General features: G+C 36.3%; 2 protein-coding genes across 9 annotated transcripts in view; both read right to left on the bottom strand.

Annotated features, from left to right (window-relative positions):
• LOC127786952 ((+)-neomenthol dehydrogenase-like) overlaps positions 1-21,848 on the bottom strand; it is an 89,821-nt gene that overhangs the window by 18,336 nt on the left and 49,637 nt on the right. The window contains exon 1 of one of the 8 annotated variants that reach the window (XM_052314755.1): positions 5,753-5,797. The exons of the other annotated variants lie outside the window; for them this stretch is intronic. Coding sequence (XP_052170715.1) covers positions 5,753-5,790 — 38 coding nt within the window. The 5' untranslated portion in view covers positions 5,791-5,797. Of the gene's footprint in view, positions 1-5,752; positions 5,798-21,848 lie in introns of those variants that run through there. 8 annotated transcript variants of the gene reach the window in all.
• LOC127786954 ((+)-neomenthol dehydrogenase-like) lies at positions 13,464-19,926 on the bottom strand. The gene is made up of 5 exons (XM_052314764.1): positions 19,874-19,926; positions 19,527-19,773; positions 18,393-18,464; positions 14,203-14,379; positions 13,464-14,040 (listed from the first exon to the last, which is right to left on the bottom strand). The coding sequence occupies exons 1-5, from the start codon at positions 19,909-19,911 to the stop codon at positions 13,660-13,662; spliced, it is 915 nt and encodes a 304-aa protein (XP_052170724.1). The 5' UTR covers positions 19,912-19,926; the 3' UTR covers positions 13,464-13,659.

The following is a 21,848-nucleotide window of genomic DNA, read 5'->3' as shown; positions in this document are numbered from 1 at the left end:
AATGTGTGGGACCGGTTGAGGCCGATTACATCCTAAGGGAAATCCACAAAGGGATTTGCGGCAGTCACATCGGAGCTCGGTCTCTCTCCCAGAAGGCACTTCGACAGGGGTATTACTAGCCGACAATGATGAGCGACGCTGGGCATTTGGTCCAGACTTGTGAGAGATGCCAAAAAACTTCCAACCTGGTTCACACCCCGGCAGCTGAACTCACCCACCTGGCTTCGCCTTGTTCGTTTGCCAGGTGGGGAGTCGATATCCTCGGGCCTTTTCCACTAGCGGCTGGACAGAACAAATACTTGATAGCAGCCATCGACTACTTCACTAAGTGGGTGGAAGCCGAGCCTGTGGCGACTATTACAGGCCGGAGGGTTAAACAATTCCTTTGGAAATCCATCGTCTGCCGGTTTGGTATTCCAAGGGTGCTAATAACTGACAATGGCACCCAATTCGAAGACCGATCAGTGCAAGAAAGCCCCTGAAGCATACTTGGAATGTGCAGAACTTAAGGAAGTTTTATCAATGAGCAGGGGAATTCCCTGAATCTCTTTGTAATCTTTTTCTTTACGACTAATGGCAAGGCTTCATATTCTCTTCATCTAAATCGTACAAAGGATTATACTTCGTCGAAGAAAAATCCAAGGGTTACGAGCCCTAGGCCGTCCTCAAAAATGGACTAAGGGCCACGAAAAAACTCTAGCTAACACCTTCCTTCGCGTGGGAGTGGCTAAAATCCAAGGGTCACGAGCCCTAGGCCGTCCTCAAAAGTGGACTAAGGGCCACGGAAAAACTCTAGCTAACACCCTCCTTCGCGTGGGAGTGGCTAAAATCCAAGGGTGATGAGCCCTAGGCCGTCCTAAAAAATGGACTAAGGGCCACGGAAAAACTCTGGCTAACACCTTCCTTCGCATGGGAGTAGCTAAAATCTAAGGGTCACGAGCCCTAGGCTGTCCCCAACGGTGGACTGATGGCCACAAAAAGATTCATTCATGGGTCACGAGCCTTCGGCTGTCCTCCAAAGGTGGGTTAATGGCTAAGAAAAAATTACAACACAACACCCTCCTGATTATGTTCGCAAGCAAAAGATGAATAATCAAAATGAAACGGCATTGTATAAAAGCGAGATGGTCCAATACATGATAATAAAGGAAGTACAAAAGGCCCTAGCTAGAAAAAGAAGAAAAGCTCAAGCATCAGGAGGCGCATCATCATCGCCGGCCATCTCCGAGTCCTCCATCCTGGCCACAATCTCCGCAACAGACCGAACATTGGACATGTCCAAGTCTGGACGAGCTCGTAATACCTCAGTCGCATGAGCTTGGAATCCCTTTGTCCAAGCGTCTTGCAGGTTCTTCTAGAGGAACTCCTCTACCTCAGGAAGCTTGATAGGCTCGGCATACTTGCGCTCGTATTGGCGAATGACTGAGTTCGCCCGGGATAGCTTGGAGCTCGTCTGAGATAGCTCTGCCTCTAGCTCTTGAATACGTAGGTCTGAAGCTTGCCGTTGGGAGGACAACTCATCCAAGTTCTTCTTGTGGCTCTCCAATAACTCGTCCCTCTCCTGCAGCTGGGTGTCTAGCTCCAAGGTCTTCTTGGAAGCTTGAGAGAAACGTCCAAAAAAGTCCGAAACGAGTGTGACCACTTGCAATGGGCAAGACAAGTAAGGACAACATAGATGAGACTGGAGGATGTTGATAAAGTATAAGTGATTACCTGGGCCAGATACTTGCACAATGTGGCTTCTATGGCCTCTGAGGACTGCTCGGACAACACCTGACGATCGGCGGGAGTGGCAAAGTGGTGAATCATACGTCTTGCCACCTGAGTGTTCCGGCTAAGATCGCTCACCTTCACTCCCCAATCGGGAACATGGTCTGGACTGTGGGGAGGAGACTCCGGGGCTGGCATGAGCTCTCTCGGAGGATGGGAAGTCCTCTTCCTCTTAGCACGACTAGGCTCTCCTTCCTCAGCAGAAGGAGCATTCAAGGCAGCCTTTCCCCCCGTAAGAGCTGGGGCGCCCTCGTCCTCCGCGGGTCTCCATTTGTTCTTCCCCTAGATGAAAGCTGTGCTTACCATCTCAGCTGCAAATGCGAAAACAAGATATTAAGGGCAAGAAAAGCAAGTTAGAAAAGTATGAAAATAGTGGGAAAATGACTACCCAAAGTGACATCAGGCTCGAAGCAAGTATGAGTGGATAAACCCCCCAGGTACAAGGTGCGATCACATATCAGGACCCGAGCGTTGATAGGGTTCAGCTCCCTCAAGATCTGAATATTATGAAGCTCGTCCTGCGTGATCTTGCGACTACGGACCTTTGAGGGCTAGAAAGCCCACTCAACTGGCACCCCGAAGCTGACCCCCCGGTCTTTCAAGCTAGCAAAGAAAAATCTACTATTCCATCATTTTATCGATGTGGAGTTATCGACTATGAACTGACGCTGGTTGAGCGGGGAAAAGGCGAATCGAGGTTCAGTTTTGCTAATGGAAATTACCTTGAACATCCTAAAGAAAAGTTGAGCATTGGGCTCAATGTCCCGAGCTCGACAGCAGAGAACGAAGGTAGATAGGCACCTCCAGCCATTGGGAATCAACTGAGAGGGGCATAACCCCATGATAGCGAACACCTCAACTACAGGAGTCGCGAGAGGGAATCTAAGGCCGGCAGCCAAGGCCTGCTCGTAAACGGTGATACATCCATAGGGGGCCTGGTGAGCTTTCAGACCTCGGGGTTCACTATACCAATACTCATCATGAATGAGGTGATATTTTTAGAGGAGGGGAAACAACTCTCTCTCGGTCATGGTAGAATGGTCCGTGGTTAGATCCTCGGGTAAGCTTCCTAAGTTGGGATCACTACTCACATGAGACTCTAAAGTGGGATGAAATGAAATTCTTTCAGGCCTCCTAAGTTTCCCGAGCCTACGAAGGGGTCCATGGGAGGGGTTGGATAACTCGGTATTTGATTCCTCACTACTAGAGCTGGTACTAGAGTTTTCTGAATCAGAGGAAGAAAAGGAAGAAGACATGCTAAAAAATGAACAAAAGTAGTTAAGAGAGGGTCACTGACCAAGAGAGTGAAGGCCGAGGTCAGGTAGGAACAACCACGACCAGGCTTGAGCCTAGGAGAACTCAATAGGCGCGATTTAGCTTGGAAAAATCTCGAGTCACGCCTGCGAAAAAGAAGAGCCAAGGAAACGGGTTAGTCAAGTTGAACCTTGTTTTAAAGATTATTTTGTTATCATTAACAAAGGAAAAACCCAAGGGTCGGCCATGGCTAACCCAAGGGGATTAAATATATATATATATATATAAAGGGCAAAAGTCTCAAGGGTCGGCCATGGCCGATATCTATATATATATATTATATATATATACATAGAAATTAGATAAAAAAAAAATGCAGAAAGAAGAAGCTGGAAGGGGGGTCGGCCATGGCCGACCTCGGCCAGGCCGAGGAGCTCGGCCTCGTCGAGATCTGGCGAGGCAGAGCATGGCCGAGCCAGAGCTCGGCCATGTTGGCCATGGCTGAGCTCAGCGAGCTCGGCCATGGCCGAGGAAGCTCGGCCTCGCTAAGGCGAGGCCGAGCATGGCCGACCTTGGCCGCTGCCGAGGTCGAGCCAGGCCAGGCCGACCTCGGCCATGGCCGAGGCGGCCTGGCCAAGTCGACCTCGGCCAGGTAGAGGCGCCTGGCTGAGGAAAAGTTTAATAAAAAAATATAAAATAAAATAAAAAATAAAAAAAATAAAAAAAATAAAAACAAAGAGGGAGCATAATGTAAAAAAAAAAAAAAACAAATAACAAGTAAGGAAAAATAAAAGCAAATGAGGATGGGAAAGACTAACCTCAAGAAGTTGAATGCTTGTCTTGAAATAATAATTGTGGGGTGGGGCCTTAGGGCTTATATAGAGGGGACCCAAGGAGGGAAAAATTCAAAATGACAATGTTTCCCTCTAAGCGAATTTTTCCCTCCAACCAAAACCCATCCCTATAATTTCAAGGTAGTAAATGAGGTTTTCAGGCACTAATATCAACTTTAAAAACACTCTCGTGCGTCTTGGGAAAAATCAACAGTCAAGTAACCTACTCCTCGACCCAGCATGATTTTCAACTTGGCTCAAGGAGTGGGGGGCAAGTGATGTGGCACCAACCGAAATTACTAGAATACCCCTACGCGCTGATAGTCTCACTTGTCACTTAGAGCACCTGAGAGACCGACACGTGGCAAGTCAACACCCCGGAGCGGAGCCCGGGAAATCCTGGCCGAACCGCAAGACCCGTTCCAAATTGGCCGGGATTCTCGGGGGTCGTGCCCGCTCATCTCGGGTACCCCAAAATGGGCTCGCCTATAAAAGACAAGGACTCTCGCCAGGTACATTCAAGCTCTACAACTCTCTCATTTACTACTACTTGCATTTACTCCACTGATTGGAGCGTCGGAGTCCACTCCGGGGGATCCAAGCCCCAGCCCTCCATTGTCTTGCAGGTTCTACACCCGAGGTCCGACATCCCCAAGTCCGAGGTTCCATTCCCGAGGTCCAGTCGCAGAGGTGGCACGTGGTGGTTGGTCCCAAAAACCATCATCAGCCATTATTGACTGGAAAATTTCCCAGTCCATGATGAGTCCCCCAATCCCAGCATTGTTCACCTACAAGGATTTAAGCAATTTAATTATTTTTCTCAATAAAAAACTAACTGAATATCTAAAAAATAGAGCAAGATATGAATCCTTGAGTGGGGTAGGACCATCTTTCCAGTTAAATGGCATAAATGATCACTGAATTTTGCATTAAAGTACAAAAAAATTATTAAATTTTAATTAAATATATAATTCCATAACTACCATCAATTATAATTAAAAAAAACTAATGAAATATTGACATTTTTATACTTTAGTCTAAAGTTTTATGATATTGTTTTGCATTTTAGTGCAAAATTTAGTATCTTTTTTTGTATTTTAGTGCAAAATCTAGTAACCTTTTTATATTTTCAGACAAAGTTAGTGGTCATTTGTGCTATGTAGCCATTCACGTTATTAGCCACAAACACCAACATCCTATTAGCCTTATTTAAAGGCAAATTATGGTAGTTATTGAATTATATACTAAATTGAAATTCAATAACATTTTTACACCTTAATACAAAATTCAATGATCGTTTCTATTTAGTCCCATCTTTCCCTACTCCTTTCGTCTTTGTTTTTTCTTCGTTTGATAGCAACAATTATACAATCAGGAATCTTAATCCCACTAGATAGAGTTAGGAACATATAATTTACAAAACTTTATTTCTCGTGTTATATTTAAAAAATTTTAGCGTAGTTTCCTGTGATCTTCTTCTTTTGTGAGAAACAAAAAATTATAAAAAAAATGCTCATCAGAACTTTGAATTCAATTTTTGATTCAAGTCTTAATGAATTTGGTCTTCCAAATTTGGTCTTGATGAAATCAACAAGGCAAGCAATACTAGATGGTTCCACCACATCAAGCTGATGGAAGAGGACATGATCAGAAAGGCCACACCCTTTGAGTTTCTCTAGAGCCTCAAGTCCCTTCTTCTCATCTCTGGCTGTTAAAACCACCAGGACCCCATTACAAGCCAACTGCCTACATATTTCAAACCCTATTCCTTTGTTTGACCCTGTAACAACTGCATATCTACACAACAAAAACAAGAAAGAAATGAATAACACAAGGTGGGGGGATATCTGGTTTAGAAACTAAGATGCAGATGTGAAATTTCCAAGCAAAAGTACCTGTTCTTGTTTGGGACTGCTGGTGTTGCCTCCACCATTGCTGAACAGAAGGGACCTGCCCAGGGATTCGATTTCAGAAAATGGGTTGTTGGGTCTTCATTGCAACTTTTACTCTTTGTTTCTTTGTGGGTGTTTTCCCAGTGGGAACCAGATGCCTCATCTGATTGTGTGGCAGAGAAAAAAAAAACAAGGGAAATTGTGAAACTCCCAATCTGTTTGGCCGGTTTGAGGTTTGACATATTTAGAAGTTTCCTAAGATCAAAAGGATATTCTTAGAAATCATGCACGTGAAGGTTTCTTTATATTTGTAGTTACCTATTCTTGTTTGAGACCGCTGGTGTTTCAGCCGCCATTGCTGAACAGAAGGGACCTGCCCAGAGGATTTGGTTTCAGCACCTGGGGTTGTTGGGTCTTCATTCCAATTTTACTCTTTGTTTTTTTCTTTTTTTTTTTTTTTTTGATGAGGGTTGCGCTTGACTAGTCTGGGGATAGCAACTCCGGCCCCTCAGTGCTGCTACCAAGTAAATCGCGGAATGTGTCTGGTTGACCAAGGTTTAAGATGGGATCCATTAATATCACCACCAAGACCCTCCCCCAGAAGGAAGCAAATATCCTTTCCAGGAATCAAACCCACGCTGATAGCCTCCAGTATGACATACAATCCCCTCCTTTGCCACCCAATTGTGTCCCGAGGGGCAACTTTTACCCTTTGTTTCCTTGTGGGTGTGTTGTCAGTGGGAGCCAAATGCGTAGTTTGTTGTGTGATAGATTCAAAAATATGGACATTATCAAACACCAAATTTTATATGTTGTGCAGGCAACATAAAATTTGTCAGACTTATCAAATTGAGAGAGAGGGGGTATAGGTCTCGGGGGTGGGACCTACACACCAACATCTTTTGCTAGTCCGACACTGACAACATATCATTCTTATATCAAACTCTTTACCCATTCGGCCAATTTGAGGTTGACATATTTAGAATTTTCCTCGGAGTTAAAAGGATATTTTTACAAATCATGTACATGTGAAGGTTTGATTATATTTGTTGTTATCAAGATATAATAATAAATTTATTTAATTAAAAATACCATCGTCAAGCTATCTAATCTTACAAAAGAATAAGGAAAATTCTATCACCAGCCCATATTATTATTTTTCACCATTAATTACTCATTGCAACCCACATATTCCAAATTTGCCCTCCTCCATTTACATGTTCCCTTTACACTCATCTAGTTGGGTTGGAGGTAGAAGACTGCAAGGTAGGTGTGCATATTATTCTGGCTTTCTGGCTGGGCTGGAGGTTCCTACGTTGGGTCAGCCGTGGGTGGAGGTCGACCCGTCGCCCGGTGACAATGGGGGGTTTGAGGAACCCTCGCTGCTGATCAAGGTTGCAGAACCCTTGACCGCCGCTGGAACCCCCGACCAATGACGGCCAAGGGTTTTAGATCCATGATCGGTGACCATTGGGGGGTTCCCACAAACCCTCGACTAGCGACGGTTAGGGCCTCTACAACCCGTGATCGGCGACGATCGCAGGGTTCTTGAATCTTGATCACTTACTGTCACCCCCGACAATGGAAGTTGGGGGTTCTATAGGCAATCGGGGGCAAAACCAGCAGTCACCGAGGCAACCACGAAAAAATAAAATTTTTAATAATTATTTTTTTTAATACAAAATAATTTTTAAAAAATATTTGAATTTTATTTAAAATATGTGAAATTTTTTATTTTTTAATTAATTTTTTAAATATTTGATATTTAGAAATGTCTTATATTTAAAAAAATTTATCTAATTGTGTTATGTAGTGTAACGTTGCAGTATTGTCTACACTCGATCGCATAATATTAGGTGAACCCTTAGTGGTAGTGGAAGTATTGAGATAACATGGTTTAAGGTACATGGTATCATATCCAATGTAAGTGGCTCTTACGAACTAGCATCGCTGCATAGTTATAGTGAGACTGGACTATCGACATCTTTGCCAGTACCTTTTAGGCATGTCCTTTATATATCCACCAAGCTCTTAAAACAACAACATCAGGAGTACCACAGAGTCAGTTTCAACCACCCACCACACCAGCAGATACCCAACAAAAAACCAAGAAAGGGTCACGTAATTAATTTATGTTGTACTATAATTGAGTTGTAAATATTTGGAGTACTTACACATTAAATTTTAGTCTTTATGTATTTTTTATTGCAATATTATTTCTTATTCAATTTTATCTATGTATATACATACATATATGGGGCATAATATAAAACATAGAAAAAAACTTATACATAAATGGATACAACAAAAATTGAAGCACAACTTCATTTAACTTTTGGACAAAATATGAGTACGTAACATTACTTCAAAGTATATAACATTACTTCAAAGTATATAACATTACTTAAGAATTTAATATAAAATTTTGTGGAAAAGAATAATACATAAATTGATCCTTGACTGCGGGAGGTTGGGGAAGCAAGGGTTCCCCGACTGCCCGCAGTGGGGAACCCTTGAGTTCCCCGACTACCCACGGTCGGGAAAGCCTAGCAGGCTTTCCCGACAAAGGGTAGTCGGGGAAGCCAGGCTTCCCCGACTGCGAGAAGTCGAGTCGTGGACCGTGAGGGAAGCCTGTAGTCAGGCTTCCCCAACCATGAACTATCAGGGAACTCAGGCTTTCTCGACTGCCCACTGTGGGGGAAGCTTGAGTTCCCCGATCGCCCACGGGTAGGGGAACCTTGGGTTCCCTACCCTAACCCTGTGGTCGAGAACCCATCATCTAGCATTTTCTCACTGTGTAGAGACAATGGATTACAAGCTAGCATATGAGTTGCTGCTACTGTTGTTTATTGTCTATGAGCTATAAGTGATTGGAGAAAATCACTACAGGTGATCGGAGAAATGGATGCATAAGGAAGGAAGTAGGTTGTGAAAAGTAAGGAAGTAGGTTGTGATCGGAGAAGTGGTTTATATAGGGGTATGGAGCAATCCCAAGTCTTCTAAAATTAGGATTCATACAGATAATATCTATCTTAACATTTTGGAACTTGATAGTGTTGGTCCCTTAGGGTATGACCACTCAAGATGGGGGTGAATTGAGTGATTAAAATTTTTCTAAATTTTAATAAATATTCTCGATTAATGATTTTATTGAAAATTATATATTTGATAAATATAATAAATTATATTTGAGATTAATAATAAATGTAAGTCATAAGATATAACAAAAATAAATACAATGAGGCATAACATAATTTATAGTGGTTCGGTGTCTTCACACACACCTAGTCCACCCTCCCAAGATCTAACCACCCTTAGGGTTCCACTAAAATAATTTCACCAAGATTTTTCACACTACTTTACCTTGAAAACTAGATACACACCTACATTACAACGGATTCTAGGCAACCATTGCACCAAGGTTTTCTTTTTAGTTCACCTTTGAAACTAGATTCACCTAGATTTTAACGAATTTAGAAAACCTATACAATACTCAATAATAATTTAAATATTACAAATAGTTTATCCACATTTAGACACAAATGAATAATTATGAACAAATTATACAAGACAATAATATTTAAATAAATAAATAAATTTATAACCTCAAATTAAGAAGTTCGGATTTGTCATAGAAGACTTGAAAACTTTTCTCTTCTTATCTTGTGGCTCTTCGGTGGATGTGTAATAATGCTTCGAGAGCCTCGAATTGCTTGGATGTTTTTCTTGAGAGCTTTAAGATGCTTTTAATATGCAATGAAAGCACTTGAATGCTCAAAAAATAAGTTTGAAATGGTATTTATAAGCATTTTAGCTACTAAAGAAAAGGTTAATATAAATTTAAAATTCAAAAATTGTTTAACCTTTCTCAAATAATAAGAAAATGTCTTACCTTCAATTCAAAATAAATTTACTTTTTGCATGAGAAATCAAGATTTGAAAATTTAAATATAAGCTTTTGAGACATAAATGATTAAAATAAGAAAACATGTCTAAAAGTAATATTTTTTAATTTAAAATAAATTTACTTTTTGTATGAATAAGAGAAAACATGTTTAAAAACAATTCTACTTTAATTCAAAATTTGAAAATTCAAATATAAGATTTAGAGAAATAAATTATTAAAACAAGAAAACATGTTTAAAAATAATTCTCTTTTAATTCAAAATAAATTTACTTTTTGCATGAGTAAGAGAAAATATTTATATCATAAAAATATTTTTGTTAATTATCAAAACTTAATTAATATGAGCAAGTTGGCTCAACAGATAGGATTAAAGCTTTTATGGATAATGTTTATTCTAATATTCTAAAATATTTTTAGAATTAAAATTCTTTATAGGTATTTACCTATATATTCTTTTCATAAAACATTGAAAGAGATTTTCAAATGTCAAAATTATTTAGTTTGTACGTTGTGTATAACTCCTAAATAAGAAAATTTACACCTTTTTAGTTCAATTTTTTTTTTTTTTGAACTTCTAGAGTTTTTTAGTCTTTTTGATGAACTTTTTCTAATGACAACAATATTCATTTGTAAAGAAATTAATTAATAATTATTTTGTGTGAATACTTTTAAATTGTCATTACTATCTAATTAAATCAAGTAAGTAATTTTGCAAAAGAGGAAGAGAATTATTCAGTTAAAGGTCGATGACTCTTAGGAATTATTCAGTTAAAAAGCCTTAATAACTAAAAAGCTAAAATTCATCTAACTGACCAAGTAATTTGTTTTTAGTTGACTGTTCTGTTAAGTTTGTACCTGTAATTGCCCAACACCAGAGGAAACGTTAATGATTATTGCTGAATCTACTGAGAGGTGGAGGGGAATGGATGCTTCAATCATTCTTTTTACCCCATAGTAGTTTGTTTCCAAACACTGTTCAGCCAAACTGTAAGTTTGTGTTGTAATCTCTTTCCAGATGATCTTTCTCCAGTCAATTTCAGCTCCTTCTCTCTGCAAACACTAGAAAATAACTCAATCCTCCTAACCCACCCCAACTTAACCACAACTAGAGAAGGAAAGGTAAACAAAGGCATGCCATATTTCCATAGTATCGACCACACATTAGTTCCAACTTTGGGTTAGTATATACACATTTACATTAATTCTAAATTCTTCATCTATTTGTTTTAAAATATAAGTATTTGTATAAGTTTAGGATAAAAAATAAAATCAAACCATCAAACACACAAATAAATACAAAAGTTTTACGTGAAAAACCTAAGTTGAAAAAAAATTATGGGCAAAAAAAGCATTACAATAATTTTAGTGTATTGAGTACTTATTTATAAATTTATAATTTATTGATTTATATAAATTTATAATCTTATTAGAGGATAAATCATGAAAAAAATAAATCTTTAATTGCACATGTGTTCTAATCACAATGAAATTTAAATTCTAAGTCACAATTATCATATTATTATTATATTTATATATTTCACTAAATGAGCTCAATGACATAAATTTTAAATTGAAATGTTATTTCAGCATTTGGTTGTGACACTTTTAGATATTTGAGTATTAATATATTATATTTTACGTTACATCAATATAAATATATAACTAGGATCGCAAATGAATCAAGTCGTTCGTGAGCAACACAGTGCTTAACTTAACAAAAATTCGTTCGAATTCATTTGTTAAGATAAACGATCCGAGCTTAAACGTAACTTTAAATCTCGATTTATAAACAAATAGAGTTTGAATTTAGTAAAGTTCAATTCGTTAAAACTTACGAACATGTTCAATTAGAGTTTCATGAACTAATAGATTAAATTAGAGAGTATTAAACATGTTTGATTAGAAGTTTGTAAATATCTCGTGAATAATATCATTTATAAATATATTAATATATTTATTTCTAATTTTATAAATATATTATTTAATATAAAATTATCAAATTTTAAATTATTATATATATTAATTTAATTATTTAATATAATATAATATAAATATCTATATAGTAAGAAAAAAATGTATAAAATGTATTAGATTCACATTTTATTTGTATGGCTAAGATTAATGACAAATATATTATATGATTGAGATGAAAAGAAGAAAGGTTATTGAATGTATAATTTTGTGTGATTGATGGAAGTGAAAAGATAGAGATAGCTCTACAGGCGCAACGAGGAGATTTTCCTCTCTCCCATTACCTCACTCACTGCTTCTTTCTCTCATTCTCTTTCTCTCTCTTTCTCTTTCTCTTTCTCTCTCTCACAGATCCACCCACCCACGCTGTCGCCAGCCCCCCTGTCGCCCCATCGACCTTCGTCGCCTCTCATTTCATCATTCGCTACACCCTCTCTTGCCGCCCCCCTTCGCTGTTTGCCCACCCACGCCGTTTCATTTTTCCCTCTCTCCCATTGCCCCCCTCTCTCTCTCACGAACCCACCCACCCACCCAAGCCATCGCCGGCCCCCTATGTCGCCCTACTGGCTATCGTCGCCCCTCCTTCCACCGTTCGCTGCACCTTTTCTTGGCCATCGTCGCTATTCACTGTACCCCCTCTCGGTCATCGTCGCCCCTCCCTCCACCGTTCAATGATGTGTTTCTTTTTATTTCTTCACTTAACGGTGCTTTATCTCCCCAATAGTGTATCATTCTCTTTTCTCTATGAATACTAGCGTTTAATATATAAGTTCAGTGATGTTTGTTAGTTTGTTGATATATATAAATATATGTAGTTTTCTATTTCTGGATCTCTTTTGCCTTAGCTCTTCTCTGTTGTTTGTGGATTTTATCTTTTGTGCATATATATATATATGTGTGTGTGTGTGTGTATCTACAGGTGTCTGCATTTTTCTATATCGAATTGGGTTTTCGATTTTTTTATTTATTTAGTTCTGCTGGATAATGCGTGCCCTTTTTAGGGACTTTTAAAAAGAAAGTGAAAGTTTAAATACATTAAAAGTATTTATTTGGAACTATCTAAAAAATTGATCTAAGAATGAAGGGATTATTTGTTTGGAGCTATTTAAAAAGAAAGTGAGGGTGATTTGTTTAACTAATCTTCCTGCAACAAAAAAAATTAAGCTTACACACTCAAAAAAATATATAATTTGATGTCAGTTGCACTAACTGGTATGCATTTTAATTTTAATATCTTTTAGATTGCAAAGTATTGGTTGTGGTGCATTATTTAATATTTAGTTTTTTTATATTTAATTTGTTTCGAATTGTAGAATACATGTTGGTATTTAATTGTAGAAAACAGGCTGATATATAGAATACTTACGGGTAGATGATGTGTTTTATTATATAGATAATAATTTTTTTCTTTTTATTATAAAACGTTAACAAATATACAATAACTTTAATTTCTGTTTTTTATTCAGTATTTACAATTTCTTTTTTACTGGCTCTTATATTTTGATTTACAATATTGGTGAATATTATAAATCATATATGTTTGTTTCTTATTTAAGTTTTATAGAGCGTTTAAATTATAATTGCATTTTAATCTTAATATTATTTATATTATACCTTTAGGCATAAGCATACGTTAGTATATAATAAAACATAATAACAAATTAAGTTTTAACAAAATAGTAATAGATTTTGACGAACTTGAGCTTGGGCTACCAGCAGGCTCTCAAGCTTGAACTCGTAATGAGCTGAGCATGAGCCAAGCTCACATGACTCGAGCTCGAGCCTAAAAATAGGTTTGCAAGTTGAGACTGAGCTCAATAAAACTCAAAACTTGACTCAATCCTAACCCCATATATATATATATATATATAACACATTAATTGGTAAAGTATCAATACATTACTAAAACTTACAGAATCTCAACCCAGGCACAAGCGATTCAGGAAACGTTTTATTTATGGGACATTACGGGTTGCCCACCCGATCAGCCCGCTAAAGATGACTGAATGATACCACTGTCGTAAGCTCATCATTAAAAGGATGAGACTTCACCCATGGAGAAGAAAAGGCTAGTGGGGCCATCATCGGGCAGGAGGGCGAGCTTCACCAGACATTCAGCACCTTCTTCTACACTCCGATGGCCGGTATTTCCGTTAATCTCGGTTTTGACATAACCGGGGCAGACGCAGTTGATCAGAAAACCCGGGTTCTTCTTTGCGAGGATTCTCGTGTAGGCGTTCATGGTAGCTTTGGACATTTTGTAGGCCGAGAAGACGACAGGCCAGCCTCTAGTCTCCAGTGATCCTGCTTTGAAATCTTGCAGGAACTCATCATTTATCAGCTCGTCTATCCTCTCTTCTGTAAGGCTTTCCACATCATTCAACACTGTTCTAACCCACTTGCCTGGAATGTTCTGAAACAAAAAATTTCCGACCATATTCTCTGAGATGATCAGCTACAAATCTAAGACCCAATGTCAACCCAAATCAGATGGGGCGAAATGAAAATGGCAATAGCATTGTTCAATATTGTGATTTTTATAGTTAAGGGGCTGCATCGGTTATAAAGAAGGTACCTGTAACTGCCCTAATCCAGAAGAAACATTGACGATCCTCGGCGAAACAGATAGCTTCAGGAGGGGGATAAATGCTTCGATCATCCTCTTTGCACCGTAGTAGTTTGTTTGCAAGCAGTCTTTAGCCATCTCATAAGTCTGAGTCATCGCTCCGGCTAAGTTGTCATGGGTCAGTGCCTGAGGTTGAATCAACAATGGCATATCAAGCCTTCATCTAATTGAGTTGGGTCGGATATATGAATTTTAACTTGTCAATCATTTCTATCAATGCTAAAGGCTAAACGTTCACAATCCGTAGTTAATTAAACATGACTAAATAGCATAAATGTATAAGAACTTGAATTTGATCAGGGAGACAATAAGAAAACGATCGTTTGCCATATCAAACATGATTAAATAGTATAAATGATTACTGAACTTTACATTAAAATATAAAATTATAAAAAAAATTGACATTTAACTACGATTTTTCAAGCATTTTGCTGTGGTTAACCACTGCAAAGTGATTTTGTAACGACCCATTATTGGGTTTAGAATTTTAGAATGATATATTAACTTATTTTAGTTATTTTATATAAGTTGAGCAAATTTGATTCTTAATGTTGAAATAGATCTATGGGCTTGTATGTATGAGTTTAAATTAAATGGAGGGGATAATGAGTTGGGCTTCAATTTATTTAAGGCAAGTGGGCTAAGAGTTGGGCTTGGGCCTTTAAGGAAATAGAAGATGGGCCATTTATTGGGCTTAAGCCCAATACAAAAAAAAAAAAAAAAAAAAAAAAAAACCATCTACGCATCATTATTTCCCAACCCCCCTTTCTTTTTCTTCTTTCACCTTTTCTTTCACTTCTTCTTTATTTTTTTTTCACTCCCTCTTTTACTTCTCCTTTCTTCTTTCACTCCTCCTTTTACTTCTTCTTTTTCCTTTACTCCTACTTTCTTCTTTCACTTCTTCTTTTACACCTTCTTTTTCTTCATCTTTATTTCCTTTTCTTCTTCTCCCTCCCGACTTCTTCTTCTTCTTCTTCTTCTTATTCTATTCTTCTTCTTCTTCTCCTTCCTCTTCTTCTTCCTCATCTGATACGCATTCTTTTTCTCCTCTACTGCTTCTATTCTGTTAAATTTTCTGTGGCAATTGGAGCTTCTGTGCGGGTGCTTCATCTTGATTTATTCATCCTCAGGCAAGTATCCCTTCTTCTTATTCTTTTATTTTTCTCCCCTTCCATGTATAGCATTTCTATTAATTTTTTTTTATTATCTACATAGTATAAAAATTCCTAAATATTGCGAGTCTATTTGATGTCTCAAAAGGGGTTTGATTCACCCCAATATTATTCTGTGAATGGCATTTTTCGCCTCCATTATGATGGGAGTTTGTTCACCTTCATTGCTCATTGTAGTATATTTATTGGTATATCTTATATGTGAATGATGTCTGGATAATTAATGTCTATACCCGAATGTCCCATGAAATTGTGGAAAAATATCAAGTTAATGTGTGAAAAATTCGGATGCTATAGTACCATACAGTACCTATACAGTATCTCGATACAGTACATATACAGTATCTCAATACAGTATCTCGATACAGTACCATACAGTACCTATACAGTATCTCGATACAATACCATATAGTATCTCGCTATAGTATAATACCGTATTCGTACAGTATACATACAGTATCTTGATACAGTACCTATACAGTATCTCAATACAGTACCATACAGTACCTATACAATATCTCAATACAGTACCTATATAGTATCTCGATACAGTACCATATAGTATCTCGATACAGTACCATACAGTACCTATACAGTATTTCGATACAATACCATATAGTACCTCGCTATAGTATAATACCGTATTCGTACAGTATACATACAGTATCTTGCTACAGTACCATACCGTATCCGTATAGTACCCCGCTACAGTACCCATCCGAAAATTTTTAATTAAACATTTACTTAATGTATTAGAGCGATTGTATGGTGGAAAAATAACAATTTTTGCCATAACATTCTTCAATGGTATTAAATGTATATTGAGAACGAGAATTTAAATTTTACATTGCTGGTAAATGCATACATGATGCATACATGTACATGATGCTCATATATATATATGTTCTTAGCGCACTTATTATTTTGCGCGGAAATAAAGGGTACCCTAGGAGCGCCTGACGCGGGACGAGGTGGCCATAGCCCGGCAGGTTGTGCTCAATACATTATGTGTTGATTTACTGATATGATGATTAACGCATATTTTGCATCGTGGCTTATGAGCCTATGGGACTTATACTTATGATGTATGCACTTGTATGATTATACATGAACAAAAATTTGAAATTTATAATTCTATGAGATATGATTTCCGACTTCTATAATTGAATATTGATATGAAGTCGTTGTACACTCCTCTCGGTATCATCATGATTCCTCTTTCTTCATACTGCTCCTTTGTACTAGAACTTGCTGAGCCTTGTGGCTCACTTGATCTTCTTATGCCATTCCAGGTAAAGGTAAAGCAGTCATTAAGGGCGAGTCCAGTGGGACTTCAACCCAAGGGTAGTGGTGTACAGAGGCACTCAACTCGGAGATCCTAGTTGCGTTTTGGTGAGGAAGATTGATGAGATTTTAAATTGTTGTTTTACATTAGAGTCTCATATTCGGTTTGTATGGCCTAAGAGCCTAGATGTATCAACATTGGTTTGTAACGAAAGTTATTGATATTCCGCTGCGTGAAAATAGATAAATGTGTGTGTTTATTATGAGGTATTGTTCTATATCATCCTTGTGATGACCTCCTTTCGAATGTCCTATGCTAGCAGGCACATTCGGGAGTGGGCCCTTACAGATTTAGCGATAGTTTTAAAAATTGCCACTAAAATAGTTATCGTAGAGAATTTAACGGTAATTTTCAACAATCACTAGAGTAATTGCAGCAAATTACATTTTCTGCGATGATTTGACAATCACTGTGAAATAATAGATTTAGCTATAGTTTTGAAACCGTTATTGTTTACCGCGTGCGCCCTTGCCTGACCCCCTCCCCTACGCTCCATGTGGCAATACTAGAAATTTAATTCCAGCGCCTTCCCCTTCCCAATTTCGAACTTGGAATCTTCCATATGGGTGCGAAGCCATCTAATTTGCGAAGCCTCCTTGATACCACACATATTAATTATATACTAATCTAATCATTATTTTTCAAAATTAAATTTTATATTTTTTAATATAAATTAAAAAATAAATTAATTGATTAAATTAAAAAAATATTTTTTAAGGAATAATGGAATAAATTAAAAATAAATTAAATGAAATTAATTAATTAATTAAAAAATAAAAAAGAAGAGTTAACATATTTTTTAAAAATTTCTTTTTATAAATTATTAAAATTTTATATATTTTTTTAATTATAAAATTATTTTAAAACCATAGTAAAATTTAATTTTTATTTTTTAATTATTAAATTATTTTTAAAATTTTACGTCAATTTTTTAAAAATTACCATAAAATTTAATTTTTTAATGAATTTTGTGACAGATAGTCACAAATGTTAATTTAATTTTATTTTTTAATTATTAAGTTATTTTCTAAATTTTGCAATGATTTCTCAAAAAATGTCGCAAAATTTAATTTTTATGTTTTAATTATTATATTATTTTCTAAATTTAAAGGCAAAATTTAATTTTAAAATTTAAACTTTTTAGATTTTGCAATGATTTTTTTTTTAAAATCGTCGCAAATAAATTACTATAAAAAATTAATTTTTGTATAATGTAAAAATGTCGCTAAACTTTAATATGTAGCTAAAAGATCACTTCATTTCAATTTAGTATTCAATATCGTAATTATTGTCAACTGTCATTAGAAAAGATTAATGAAATATTGACGTTTTTATATTTTAATATAAAGTTTAGTGTTTTTTTTATTTTTTAGTGCATAGTATTATGAGATTAAAAGACACTTTATGTGATTTTTCATATCCTGATAAGATTTAGAGCACACAGAATATTTGCACATTTCGAAGGATAAGGGGGGAACCAATAGAGACTTGGATTAAATGGCATTCTCCTTATGGAAAAGGGCATAGAAAAGAAAAAGAAAAATCAGAATGCATAATCACAATTGCATCAATTTGAATTCTTCATTGACTGAGAGCAAATGAAATGAGGTATAAAGACTCACTCCTCCCTTAGCCATCACTGACTGGAAAACTTCCCAGTCCATGATGTGTCCCGCAATCCCAGCATTGTTCACCTACAACGATTTCAGCAATTTAACTATTTATCTCAAGAAAAAATTAACTGAATATCTAAAAAGCAAGCCAAGACATGGATAACTGTGACAAGACCATATTTCTGCTTAAGTAGTATAAATAGTTACTAAATTTTGTATTAGAATACAAAAGGTTACTGAATTTTAATTTAGTATATAATTTTATAGCTATCGTTAATTATCATTAAAAGAGATTAACAGAAAAATGACATTTTTGTACTTTACTATAAAATTTAATAATTTTTTTTTATGTAATTTAGTGCAAAATTCAGTGACAAATTTTATAATTTAATGCAAAGTTTAGTGCCAAGATTACCACAAAGAAATGAAAAATTAGAACTGGAGTTGTGGTGGTGGGGCTGCCCAGCGAGAAATGGGGTTGGGGTGGTTGATGGTGGTGAGGTGGTCGTCGGCGATGGGTGGTCACCAACGATTGGTTTTTTTTCTAGGCATTGGGTTTGGGATAAAGAGAGAGAAGTCGAATATACTTAATATTATTAAATTGTATTTAGCTGAATATACAAAAAAAAAAAAAAGTGATGATGTGTAAAATTGGATGAGTTGTTAAAATTTTATTGGAAGAGACAACTATGGAGACAGTCTCTTGGACAGCAGATCTGGACTCAAATCCCACTAGGTAGAGTCATTTATACGGATATATCCCTTGCAGGCTTTATTTCTGGTGTTATGTTTAAGGGTTTTTCACCTAGTTTCCTTTAATCTTCTTCTTTTGTTGTAAACAAAAAATTATTAAAAAAAATGCTCATCAAAACTTTGAATTCAATTTTTTATTCCATATTGCCTACATGTTGAAAAGGGTAGCCAAGTTTGAGAAGGGGTGGAGAAAAGATTAGTATCAAATAAGCACTTGATACAGCTAAAGTCAACTGTCAAGAGCCAAGCCAGCAGTTCTTAACCCAATCCTGGCAAGCTACCCAGAGAGTTTTGAACAGAAGACAAGCTAAGATTGCACAGAATTATAATAACAATAAAGTAGAAGAAGAACAACTGAGAAAGAATTAAGAATTGATTAGCGAATCCTACCAAAATATCAAGTCTTCCAAATTTGGTCTTGATGAAATCAACAAGGGAAGCAATACTAGATGGGTCCACCACACCAAGCTGATGGAAGAAGACATGATCAGAAAGGCCACACCCTTTGAGTTTCTCAACAGCCTCAAGTCCCTTCTTCTCGTCTCTGGCTGTTAAAACCACCAGGACCCCATTACAAGCCAACTGCCTACATATTTCAAACCCTATTCCTTTGTTTGACCCTGTAACAACTGCATGTCTACACAACAAAAACAAGAAAGAAATGAATAACACAAGGTGGGGGATGGCTAGTTTAGAAACTAATTAGATGTAGCTCTGAAATCTCCAAGCAACAGTACCTGTTCTTGTTTGGGACTGCTTGTGTTGCCTCCGCCATTGCAGAACAGAAGGGACCTGCCCAGGGGATTCGGTTTCAGCAACTGGATTGTTGGGTCTTCATTGCAACTTTGCGTCTTCGTTTCTTTGTGGGCGTGTTCCCAGTGGGACCCAGATGCCTCATCTCATTGTGTGACACAAAAAAACAGGAAAATTGTCAAACTCCTATCTGTTTGACCGGTTTGAGGTGAACTTCGTGGACAAGTTTCCTCCTCTTGTAAGAGAAAAACGGTTAGAGGGCGCATAAAATTTTTATACACATACTTCGATGTTGAGAATAGAATTTATAAATGTTAAAAAAATTAATATTTATATCGTATATTTACTATAATATAGGTCTGCTTATTTATAAAAGGTATAAAATAATTAGGAGTCTATTAAAATTAAGATTCGTATAGATAATATCAATTTTTAAATTTGTTGTAATACCTCGTTTCGGCATAAAATTATCACGTAATTTAAATGAGATTAGAATACTAAAAATTGGCTTGATAGTAAAAATAAGTCACTGAATCGATCACAAAGAGTACCCTGAAACCTTGATGTCTAGAGAAAATGATATGGTATTGATCAGCATTTCGAGATATGATTTATGGCATTAAAAGAAATCAGAATCGAGATTATTTTCGGTACAACTATGATTCAGGTTGAAAAATCGAATCATCGTAGGAGACTTCTAGAAAGTCAACGGAACCCTGAGAATGCTCCAGTTTTGCGTAAGGATTAACCCTAAAGTAGTTTTGAAATGAAACAAAGGTTTTGTGAGGGCATAGAGGCAAAATTGTCCTTATTGAGTAATCTTGGATTTATTAATTGTGGATTTTTGGTATTTAAATCTGAATGAAATTTACGTATGAGGGTGTAATTGTAATTGTGAAATGCTCAAAGTGAGATTTAGAATTAATTGAGGAATTTATATATAATTTGCATGATTTTAATAAATTATACATATATATTATACATAGTATATTATGTATAATATATAAATTATTTGTATATATATGTGTGTGTTGAGTATGTGCCTGGTGGCCAAAAATTTTACAAGAAATATAATATAATATATATAAATTAGAGTGGTAGCCAAGGTGCTTGGCAGCCAAGGATGCTGCATATAATATTTGTGTATATGCGTGGAGCCAAGTTTAAGACAATGTAAAAATAGGCTTAGGCGCAAGGGAAGAAGGCAGGAAAGAAGAGGAAGGGGAGGAGGAGAAAGTAAGAAGAGGAAGAAAAAGAAAAGAAAAGAAAAAAGGGAAAATAGTAGAAAGTTTTTGAAAAATTTTAAAAATTTATTTGAAATTCGAAAAACGTGTTGGGAGTCAAAATTTAGCATTCAAAAACTTGACACCATAGTCGAGGTTGAGCTCAAATTTTGAGGTATTTTGAATTACATTTAAGGTGAGTGTTCTTGTAATATCCGGTGTTGTTCGTGTTAGAAAAGAAGAAAGGCTATTTGAAACTTTTGAAAAGTGCCATTGAGAAGGTAATGGATTTTTGAAAATAATGGTGTCCTATAAGGTGAGCATTTTAGTAATTTAGATAGTAAAGTCCAATAAATGGTAATTTGATAAGTTGAAAATAATTCATAGGTGAAATTAAATATGGAAGTGAATTAATTTCAAATTTTTGTATTTATGTAGAGATAAATGGGATTAATAATTTACAAATGACATTTTTAGTAATTTGGAGTAGAATTCAATAAAGAAATTAAATTATGGAAAATAGGAAAAATTTGAGAATATTCAATTATGAGATAAAATAATTAATTTTTTCCTAAATTGGTAAATTATGTTTATAATTAATGGATGGTTGAGATGAAAACTTGGAGGCAAAGGCTTGTGTCTAAAGGTGACACTTAGCAAGTTCTCCTCCAAGAGAAATGTGGAATTAAATAATTCCAAAAGAAAAGAGAAATTGATTTTGTAAGCATTAATGGGT

This window comes from Diospyros lotus, chromosome 12 (assembly GCF_014633365.1).
Source record: "Diospyros lotus cultivar Yz01 chromosome 12, ASM1463336v1, whole genome shotgun sequence".
NCBI classification, from domain to species: domain Eukaryota; kingdom Viridiplantae; phylum Streptophyta; class Magnoliopsida; order Ericales; family Ebenaceae; genus Diospyros; species Diospyros lotus.
This window is presented reverse-complemented; position numbering and strand designations above follow the sequence as displayed.